At 43.9% G+C, this 11645-nt stretch overlaps 1 protein-coding gene across 1 annotated transcript in view; it reads left to right on the top strand.

The window, feature by feature from the left end:
- Window positions 1–8213: 8213 nt before the first annotated feature.
- TSLP (thymic stromal lymphopoietin) overlaps window positions 8214–11645 on the top strand; it is a 6684-nt gene continuing 3252 nt past the window's right edge. Inside the window, exons 1-3 of the mRNA XM_006755309.2 lie at window positions 8214–8299; window positions 10111–10279; window positions 11218–11256. Coding sequence (XP_006755372.1) covers window positions 8214–8299; window positions 10111–10279; window positions 11218–11256 — 294 coding nt within the window. The remainder of the gene's footprint in view (window positions 8300–10110; window positions 10280–11217; window positions 11257–11645) is intronic.

The following is an 11645-nucleotide window of genomic DNA, read 5'->3' as shown; positions in this document are numbered from 1 at the left end:
CCGGGGGGGGGGGGGGGGCCGGGGATGGGGGGGATATGATGGTCCCCTTGCCCAGGCCTGAAGCCTGGGTTAGAGGCGTCAGGCTTGGGCGGGGGGTGGAGCAAGTGATCAAAGGGAGATGAGGGTCCCCTGCCCAGGCATGATTCCTGGGCCAGAGGCCTCAGGCCTGGGCGGGGGTCAGAGCCAGTGATGGGGGGAGATGGGGGTTCCCTCTCCAAGCCTGACACCTCTGGCGTCAGATCTGGGCAAGGGGCTGATCAGGCGATCGGAGGGTAATGGGGGTCGACTCCTCTGGCCGAGACATCAGGCCTGGGCAAGGGCAGAGCCGGAGATGAGGGTAGAGGGGGGTCCCCTGCCCAGGCCTGAATCCTGGGCCAGAGGCATCAGGCCTGGGCCAGGGGCAGAGCCAGCAATCAGAGGGGTCTGGGGGTCCCCTGCCCAGGCCTGACACCTGGGCCAGAGGCATCAGGCCTGGGCTGGGGGCAGAACCAGTGATGGGGGGAAATGAGGGTCCCCTGCCCAGGCCTGACACCTCTGGCAGAGGCATCAGGCCTGGGCAAGGGGCCGATCCTGCAGTTGGAGGGTGATGGGGATCAACGCCTGAGGGCTCCCAGTATGTGAGAGGGGACACCCCACCACCACCACCTAGTGCACGAATTTCGTGCGCCGGGCCCCTAGTGTGTGTGTGTGTGTGTGTGTGTGTGTGTATATATAATTGACTCTTTAAATAAAGTACATAGCAGCAACTGGAGAGAAGCTAAGGGGGGGGGGATAGAAATATGCTTTTATAACAGACACACTAGACATGAAATGGTATATTACCTGAAGGTAGACTGTGGTAATCTAAAGACATATACTGTAACTTGAAAGCAACCACACATACACACACACACACACTATACAAATAAAGCAATAAAAAGAAATATTTACAAAATACTGAATTAATTCAAAAGAAGGCAGCAACAAAATGAAACAAAAACAAAGAAAAGATGGCAAAATAGAAATGCTTTTCTGCAACTTATCAGATCGATATGCATGCTATGGACTGACTGTGTCCTCCTAAAATTCAAGTTTTGAAGCCTTAACAATGCGATGGTATGGAGATGGAGCTTTGGGGTGGGAATAAGGTGATGAGTTTGTGTTGCCTGCATGGTGGGTTTGTGTCCCAGCACTAATCAATGTTCTAAGAAAAGACACCAGACAGATGATCTTTCTCTCCACTATGTGAGGATACAGTCACCTGCAAGCCAGGCAGAGAGCTCTCACCAGAAAAAAATCAGCCAGCACCCTAACCATAGATTTTCCAGCCTTCAAAACTATGACAAATACAGGTTTATTTGTAAGCTTCCTAGTTTTGTGGTGTTACGTTATAGCAGTTGGAGCAGAGGAAACTTAGCCTCACTCTGCAACTGAAAACAATGACTCATGACGATTTCACTCCAAGCTCTTTGCAGAAGGAGACACCAATGCCTGAGGCTGCTCATTACGCAATTGCTCAGGAACACTTTCTCAGATGCCTGTGATGCTGTACATTCCCACTGAGACACCTAGCGGTGGGCAGTTTATCTGAAGATGAAAGGAGGTCTGTATGCTCAGTGTTTTGCATTTTAACTCATAAAATGTACAACTGGGCCTCTCTCCATATATCAAGAAGGGCTTTTGTATATATTAACATCTCTTTAAATCATCCCAGTGAGACATGATAAAAAAACAAAATGTATAAACAAATTGCTCTGGATCAGAGTTGGACCACATGCCTTCATCTCTAGATTCTTGCACTGACTCCTAATTGACCCACTAAATTTTAATTATTTTTAAATTAATAATTTTACTTATTAGTAATGAAATAATAATTTCAATTATTAACTCATTTCTTTTTAAAAATCATTTATTTATAAAACAATAAAAACACACCATAGAACATTATCTTTGGATTTACTTCTGTGCAACTAATACTTGTTGTTTAATAAATATTAAATATCATTGAGTTACATCAAGATATTATGAGACAATGTGACAAGTCCTGAGCATAATGCAGATATAAGCATCATAAGATAAATTTAAATACATAGGTTTTCAGTCCTGGCTGAGCAGGTCAGTTGGTTAAGCATTGTCCCAATATGCCAAGGTTGCGAGTTTGATCTCTCATCAGGGCACATAGAAGAATCAACCCTGCCAGAGTGGCTCAGTTGTTCAGCGTCAACCTAGGATCCAAGAGGTCATGGTTTGGATTTCTGGTCAGGGCACATGCCCCTGTTGCGGGCTCAGAGGAGGCAACCAATCAATGATTCTCTCTCATGGTTTTTGTTTCTCTCTCCCTTAAAGAACTGTCCCCAATAAAAAAAAAACTCTGACTTTACACAAATATGAATGAGAAAGGTAATTCAACTCATTGTATCAGAAAAGTGTGGATTTAGAGGTAAAGTAAGTATTCTTCATTAAATGAAGTTACAATCTATATATATAAAAGCCTAAGTGACTGTTACGGCAGAACAACTGGTCGCTATGATGTGCACTGACCACCAGGGAGCAGACGCTTAACACAGGAGCTGCCCCTGATGGTCAGTGCACTCCCACAGGAGGAGCACCACTCAGCCAGAAGCCAGGCTCACGGCTGGCGAGTGCAGCTGCAGCGATGGGAGCCTCTCCTGACTCTGCAGCAGCACTACTGAGCCGCAGTAGCAGGAGCAGTGGGCCTGGATGAGCACAAGTGGCACAGCACCTGGCCCCAGTTCAGGCTCTTCCCTGGCTACCTGCTGCTTGGCACACTGCTACATCCCCGAGGGATCGCAGACTGTGAGGAGAAAGGAAATTAATACCTGGGTGCATTAGAAGGAAACTACAAAAAAAAAGGCAGAGAACATCTTAAAAGTTGTCAGAAGAAAACCAGCAGTTGGATATCCCCCAAGGGGTCCCAGATTGCAAGAGGGTGCAGGCCGGGCTGAGGAACCTCCCATGCAAGAATTTTGTGCACTGGGCCTCTAGTGAAGTTATCAATGGGCACATTCATCTAAAAGAATAACACCCATACTACAATTCTATGAATCTCTTCTTTCAAAAAGATGAAAGTAGACTATATTCTCTGAGATATGAAATTATTGAGGCAATTTCCTGGTTTTGTCGAATAACAAAGTATGAAATACTTATTGCATATCTTTGTTTTTAGATTTCATCTCTTCAAATGCATTTTGCAACAACTATTCTCTAAAAACGATTTGAACCTTTAAAACTATTAGGCATAGATGAGAAAGGTCTTGGGAATTTGGGAGTGTAATTAATCAATATTCCTAGGTGCTTAGTATGAATTAGGAGTTTACACTACAAATTTTGTTGAACAAAGGTGGGTGTAAGAAGAGAAGGGAAAATTCCCTTGATTTAAAGACTGTATTCAGGAGAGATTACTGTTTTGGAGACACATGACCTTAGGCGCTGGTGACAATCTTTTTGATACATGAATTGTACAGGTATAGAGAGTCAACTACCAAATCCATTATAAGGTTAAGTGGGATGAGCCTCTAAACCAAAGGTCTATAATTTTTTTCTATAAAAGGCCAGATACCAAATATTTTAAGCTTTTCAGACCACATGATTTCCATTTCAACTATTCAATTCTGTCTTTATAGTGCAAAAAGAATCAGAGACAATGCTGAAAACAAAAGGTTATAAATGTGTTCCAATAAGCTTTGTTTTTAAACACAGTGGACAGGATTTGGTCTACAAGTTACAGTTTGCTGACCACCTGCTCTAAATTCCCAACATCTTTTCTAAATGACAGAGCCACCTGAGGACATGCCCCGAGTCAAACTTGGACACTATATGTCTTTAAAAAAAATCTTTATTATTGAAATATTACAGATGCCCCCTCTTTTCCCCCATTGACCCCTTCTAGCCCACACCTGCCCCTTACCCAAGGCCTTCACCACACTATTCTCTGTGTTAATGGACACTATATATCTTTGCTGTCCATTTATCTTCCTCAACTTTTCAGTCTCCTCCTTTTCTTGTTTTTTTCTCCCTTCACCCTCACCATGAGTCTGGAATTCTCAGGCAGCCCATTCTCAGAAAGTAGACCAAAATGATTATAAAATGGCTGTGAGGGGGTTGTTACATTACGCAGAGGAAATACTTGGAGTGATTGTGTAACTCAGATATTATTATTGATAATAGTGGACTCACCATAGAGGAGCTACTTGGAGGACCTCAAACATACCAGATGAGAAATAAGCTAATGCCTACTACTTGACTCACATAATGGTCACTTTTCTTATGACGCTTTTATATATAAACAATGAGGGTTCAGCTACTAAGCAAGTTATGCAATAGAGTTAAGTGGGTGTGTAGTTTTCTTGCAAATCCAGTCTAGCAATATTACTAGGAAAAGATGTCATTTGGCAATAAAAGGAAAACTGAAAAATTTCTTGTATCTTTCACTGTTAAGAAAAGAGCAAGAACTTTTTTAAAAAAAATTATAATTTAATTATATATTAGGAGTCACTGTTTCCTCTATAAAAGTTATAGAACTAGTCTGATCCCACAAGGTAAAGGACAGGAATGTTAGCTGATGGCTGTAAGTGATCACATCCTGGTGACAATGAGTTAGGAGGCCCACAGGAAACAAATGGCACACTCAAATTGGGTAACAAAGGAATTATCTATAACGGATATAAGTAGGGAAATCAGCAATATTAATATAACTTATTATTTAAATGGTGCCACTTTTGAAGGTAAAATGAAACTTTATTAATAAATGTTGTCAGAACAATGGGTATAAACTGGATCTGGCCCAGCCAAGTTGTAATGTTTAGAATAGAACAGTGCCCCCAGGCTAGCAAGAAGCTATTATCACCCTTAGATGATAAAGAGACAAAGAAAGGAAAGGGTTGCCAGAACCAATGTAGCAAGTTCTAGAGGTCAGCTAACAGGGGTTGGGGCCTTCAGGGAAGAAAAGCATGCAAGCTGCGAAGAGCTAACACAAAAGGAGTGGGTGAATTAAAATCCCAATTTACTGTCCTCCTACCTTCTGAACTCTTGCCAATATTTCCCATTGGCTGAACCCAACCAGAAACTGGAGGTTTATGGAGACTTTGATGCAGTCCTTATAGGTCAGCTTCCCTGGGGTACAAAGCAAGATAAGGATGGGTGGAGAGCATATCTAGAGGGGAAAATAGAAGATACTTTATTTACAACTATGGTAACTATCCTTGCGAAAGTATCTAAAATTGGAACTATTTTTGAACTCTGACCTCTTCTACAACTATTTTGAAACATTCTAAGAAAACTCAATACCTACCTTTTTCTTGCATAATCTTCTCCCTTTTTGTTTCCTATTAGATTGCAGAAAAACAGTAAAGCAAGCAAGATCTTTTACCTACAATTGGCTGAGGCTACGACTGTTTCTTTACAGAGGAATAACTGCAAGCACTAGGCTTTTATGCATATATTTAGTCTCCTTCACTCTCTGATCCATAGGCTGATCATGCAAGTATCACTGGCCTGAAAATGAAACAAAATAAAAGGTATGTTTTTCACATGAGTCATAGTTAACTCACTTCACTTTCTGGTCTACAAATCTCCCCAAAGAATCTTAGAGGATGTATGGAATTTGATGAATCAATGGTTCAGACCAACAGAAAGGCTGTTGAGTACAAACGTACAATGCAAAATTAATGGGTCAAATAAATATGTGCTGCGTTGACTTCACATTGACGCACTTCACATTATATAAATACTGTACCTGACTACAAAAAATGTAGGTAAAATTTCAAGAAAGAAAAAATGTTCACCCTTGCAAAGTGTAGCCCTTCCTTTTTGGATAAGTATACAAAAGCCAAGAAGTAGAGTGATTATATAGTCAGCAATCTCTTTACTTCCAATCCTCCCCCAAAAACCACCCATCTGCTAGGGAAAGTCCATTGTTACACTTTCTAAAATATTGCCAAGATAAGGTTGGCATCATCCATGTTTCTTACTCCGTAGAAGGAAATATCTTCCATTTCATCAAGAGGTTTCCCATTTTCTTTCTCAACCTACCTAATACCCATTCCATTTTAAGTCCAAAGACTCTATGATTTAATACATTTTTAAAATATAGAATCTTTTTCCCCCTCCCAGTCAACTTCAATCTACTTAAATATTCATGACAGTTAAAAGAAGAGGAAGGAAGTGAATTTAAACAGAGGGAGGGAGAAAATAAGGGAATGAAAAACAAAGGGAGCCATTACTTTAAAAAAAATAAAAATATTAAGGAAATAAGTGAATGACAGATCTTTCTAGTTAGGGTAGGAGAAAAGAGAGTTGTGTCGTAGGTCATTTTCTGGTCCATTCCTGAGTAAGAGAATTGCATAAGCTCTGAGTAATCACAGTGATACAAATGATCTCACTTCAATTCTTGACCTAATCTAGGATTTCCCAAACTGTAGATACTGTTCACACCTTCAGCATTTGAACAGATGAAGAGAGAGAAAATGGGAAGCTCTTTAGCCCATCACGAATTTTCAGAGATGCCCTTAGCTGAATGATTGCCACAGGCAAGTCATAAGTAGATTACAGAATGGTGGCAGCAAAAAGCCAAAAAAAGAAGTCTTCTTTTACTAGGAGAGATTCTTTTAATAGGAAATGATTTGCTACCTGGCAATGGTCTTAAAAGAAAGTTAATATACTTCAGTTTATTGAGTATCTTTAGGTATCTATTACTACATACAGCATATAAGACTAGGACCTATGGTGGCTATGATGATGACCACAGTCCTAAGAAAAAAATGGTTTCCCTAATAAACTTGTAGAGCCCATCTTATGTTCTTCTTTGCAATGACTGCAAGATCAGAACTCACTTTTGAGCTTGCCTTAATTCTCTAGTTCTTAATAATGCTCTCCTGTGGCATTCCTTGTAACCGATCCTCACCTCTTTATTCTTTGTGCTTTATGTTGCCTCATCTTGACTGTTTTTTACCTTCTTGCACTGATGAAATTATTGCAAGTCACTCCAAATGTCTTTGGAAAAAGTAAATGGATATTGAACAAATTCCTAAATTGCTTGCTTCTAAGGAAACTCACAATCTAATAAATAAATAAAGTAGAAAATATCTTTGAAATATTATGTAATGAATTGAGGTCATAAGAGGGAAGTCCAAGATAAATATATCTAAAAGGAAAATGTGGTCACAGGCAGGTAGGAGACCACTTGTGAGTAGATGGCTAGTGAAACGAGCATGGACTAACAGGAGAAAGTTAAAATCTGAGGGTGGGAAGGCTGAAAGAACAAAGATTAGGGCACATTTAGAGCATGTTTACTTTAAGTACAATTTGGCAGAAGCCTAAAAGATTGGCAATAATGCTAGAAAGACAGCATAGAGCAAGCATGTCAAACTCAAAAGCTAACATGGGCCAAATAAACAAGGGTTAAGCTTATGTGGGTCACAAAAAAACAAAAGCCTCAATTTTCATAGAAACGTAGGTTTAGGTTGATAGAGACATGCTGAATAAGAAGGGCTGAAATAAATAAGTAATCATCAACATAAAATAATAGAACATTTTAATAAAAATTAGGCTGCTAAAATATTCGCTGGTAGTATTAGTGGAGAGAAAGGGTGCACCTGTGCATTAGGTGGGTAAGAGAAATGAATGCAACACGATTGTAGTAGTCAGCGAACATTGTAGTTTGTTATTAATATTTCTGTATAAAAGGAGAGTGTAAAAATTAAGCTATGAAGTTTTTATTAAAACGTTTCTTACATACTGTTATATTGGCCGGACCACAAAAATATTCGTTGTGGGCCCCATGCAGCCAGCCTGTGAGTTTGACATGCTTGGCATGGAGCCAAGAGGGGAGAGATGGTTGTAAATGGCAAGGCAACTGGGAGTCTACCAAGAGTTTTTAAGCAGAAAAGTGATGTAATTGAAGTGATTTAGGAGGTCACACAATTACAGATAAAGAAATAGGGGGTCCCAGGGACAAATGTTTAGCAGTGTGTTTAACAGTCTAAGAGCCATCCTCTAGAATGCCCGAGGAGGAGGTACCCTGTCTGCCTCATCTCAAAGTTGCCATAGATATAATGTTTTAAAGGAAGAAATAAAGAAAAGGAGGCAGCTCGGTTACACCCTAGAAAATTGGAAATAGAACCTCAGTCAGGGTGGCCTTTCTTCTGTTACTGCCCCACGCGCATATCTTCACCCAGGGGAGAGATCTGTGTCTTCATCTCCTGATTGGCCGGACAATGTCCAGGTGTCCACCAGGAACACCTCTAATGTCACAGCGGATGAATCCGGTTGGGGCATTATCCCAAGACACCCTGAAAAATTGGTGATGGGGGCGGGGGCGCTTCTCTACCAAAGGATGCTGCATGACATTAAACCCTAGACTTGGAGGGTTCCAGAAGAGCCCACCTTTGAAGTCATGCGGTGAATCATAGGCTTTCCCTTACTGCTGCCAGCGCCACAACCTTTATTCTCAGTCCTTACCCAGAGAACTGGGTCCAGCTGTATTGGTACAGCTGCTGAGCGCCTTCTATGGAAAAAAAAAGTTCACTTCTGGCTCGAGTCCTAACCCCCAACTCGGAGACTGTGCTTTTTTTCTCTTCTCTTGCCACCCCTCCTTTTGTTCCCAGGTGCCATGTGACCTGTGACATTTGCTAGGAACTCACGCGGGTCACCCTGCCCTGGGAGCTCCGGTGATAACTACTAAGAACTTCCCAAGGACCAGGGCTCGTTAGGCTCCGGAAAGAAGGGAAGGGGGAAGAGGGAGGAGAACTGGGAGTCAGGAAAGCCCGGGCGGCAGGAGGTCAAGCTCAGGAGAGCGTGATTAGTCCTGTAGCAGCCTGCTAGGAGGCGGGCTTTCGTCCTTTTAACACTCGGCTGGCGTTGCCAGAGCCACAGGCGGCTCGGCATCCTCTCTGGCACTCTCCCTGACTCACTTCCCTGAATTTAAACTCTGCTTGGCTGTGTTAACAAGGGTTTGCCAGTTCAAATACGTGACCTCCTTCTCGCGCCTTCCCCCCTTCCCAAAACAGGTGCGGGTGCTCAGGTCCCAACGTGGACCCGAGGCAAGCAGAGTTGTCTAGGCTTGCAGCGTGGGGCGCAGGGCGCTTAACAGCGCAGCGTCTGGGATCGCGGCGCGCTGGACAGTTCCTTCCCAGGGCGCGCGCCGCCGCTGCGCTCCGCTCCGCGCCGCGCCATCTGGTCCCACTGCTTGAGTCTAGCGTCCTGGCTCTTACGTTTGGCCCCAGAGGTGAGACTGTGAAGGTGACTGGAGGCTGGGGTTAGTGGTTTTAAACGTTCTTGACGCCTGTAGAAGTACTAGAGGAGAGCATAGCCTCCGAGGCGCTTCCCCCGCCATCCCCCACCCCGACCCCAAAAGGGTGCTTTGACCATCAGACTCTTCCCCACTCGTTTCAGCATTTTCTCGTTCCTGCCTCTAAGATTCTGGTCACTATTGCACATTTAATACATTCACATGGGAACTTGGTCCAAGCCTCAGGTTGCACCCACACTCTAAAGCATCCCATGAAGTAAGCACATGAACTTTCTCAGTGGCCACAGAGGAGGGAAAGCAGTAGTTGAAATTGGCCAAAGGAAATGCTAAGTGTGTATGGCATGAACCCCATTCTCAGAGTGGATGCTGTTTGGGGGTATTTTTTCCATCAAGAAAGGGGCTTGTTGGAAATGGCCCTGTAGGAGGAAGGTGTGGGTATCTCCTTCTTAAAGCACATCCAGGCATATATCACAGAATTAGGACAAAGATCACAGGAGGAGAGGGAAATTACTGCTGATTTTACTAAGGGTAAAATTCCATAGATTTGGCTAGTCCTATTTTTTTCTTTCATGTCATCAATTCAGAATTCTCTGAAGGAAGCAAATGACATCAAGGAAAATCATTGGCCTAGGAGAAAAGGGCCCGTAGGCGTTTAGGTAGTATATATGTGGAGCCAAAAGGCTCTGGAGCATCAGGGAGACTCCAACCTAAGGCAGCAGCATGGGTGAATATGGGCTTCTGTACACTGGGGATAAGAGGCAAAGAGTAGTTGGTGCCGGGCCCTTGCCCCTAAGGCTGGTCTTGCAGATCTAGAGGCAATTCAGTGTGGGTGGAAAGAGTTTAATGTGAACCTGGGGTGGAAGTGGGTTTTCAAATACATTGCCTGATGCCTTATTATTTGTTCTGTCAGCTTCTTTCAGGAAGATCTTCATTTTGCAACTGGTAGGGTTGGTGCTAACCAACAATTTCTCTGATTGCGACTTTGAGAAGATTCGAATGGATTACCTGAACATCATTTCTAAGGACCTGACGGTAAGTGAAGAAACCTTTTTAAAAACAACGTGTTTTCATCAGAAGAGTACACACATAGACACAACACACACACACACACACACACACACACACACACACACACACCACAGTTTTACTTTCAAAAAAAGAAAAATAATTTTGGGAAAAGATCATGACCCAGCATTATGTCAGAAATTTTTGCAAGTGATATTGAGATATATCTGCCTCTAAAATGACAACCTAGAAAGTGGCAGACATTAAGTGTGCAGATGCTGATGCGGAGCAGATGTTGATAGGTAACCCATGACCCATCAGGGGTGTCTATACTGGGCTAACCTGCTGCTCCGCTGGCGCAGGAAATAAAAAAGAAAAAGGTAAAAAAATAGGCTTGAGAAAGAGAAGGCTTGAGAAAAAGAGAGGAGTAAAAGAGGGAATTCTTGTGAGCTGAGACCTAACCAGTGAGGTTGCCCTTCAGGTCTGTCTAAGGTTCTAGATGCCTTGGGATGCCATTGTGGGATGAGGTGTGCTTCAGATTGTCTAGAACACAGGAGCAGTCATTTTCTTAATTATTCTAATTTCTGGATAGATCACGCATGTGTGACATGCATGAACGGCTCGCTCCAGGACAGATGTGGGCATTCGAAGGTGGCATATTGCTCTCGTGTGCAGCCCTGTATACAGGGTTACAGGTGTGCCTACGCTGGTGGGGAGGAGGCGTCTCCCTCCAGGACCAGGACCCACTGATACTGTTTCCGAGAGCTGAATCTTCAGATCTGAAGGTTCCCACTTGTGTCACTACTTTGTCAAGGACAAGAACCGATGCATAGAAAAGAAGTGCGGAAGTGGAAACTGCTTGCAGGGCATCTTTAAACCCTGGGAGCAACAGTGGGGGGTGTGGGGGGTTTCTCCTGTGAACACGTCTTTACTCTCTCGTTGGATGCTTTTTTCCTTTCTTCCAGTGTACGGACTGCGACGCCACCCTCCGCTGTGAAGATCAGGTGAGTAGCTGAACAGTGCTCCTGGCTCTCTCCAGAGGGGCGCCAGGCATCCCGGGGAGGGGCGCGCAGCCGGAGGTAGAACCCCGGGCGGTAGTTGGGTTCCCAGGCGACACCGACCCCGCAAGGAGAACTGGGCTGCCGGAACTTCTGGGCTGGTGCCCAGCTGGGGACACCACTTCTGCTCCAATTTAGGGCGAGGAAGTCTCTCTCGAAACCGAGCGGGATTCCGGAAGAGGCTCCCCGTCCCCCACCCCCACGAAAGGGAAGGCAAATAGGAAACTGGGATCAGGGCACGACGTCAGGGGCACACCCCTCACCACCACCTCCCGGGCGGGAGCGGGGGATGGGGTGCCTCCGCCCGCGGCGCCGCCTCTTGGCACCCCCCGGCC

Source organism: Myotis davidii, unplaced genomic scaffold (genome assembly GCF_000327345.1).
Source record: "Myotis davidii unplaced genomic scaffold, ASM32734v1 scaffold130, whole genome shotgun sequence".
Classification (NCBI taxonomy): domain Eukaryota; kingdom Metazoa; phylum Chordata; class Mammalia; order Chiroptera; family Vespertilionidae; genus Myotis; species Myotis davidii.
The sequence above is the reverse complement of the archived record's forward strand: the minus strand, read 5'-3'. Positions and strand labels throughout refer to the sequence as shown.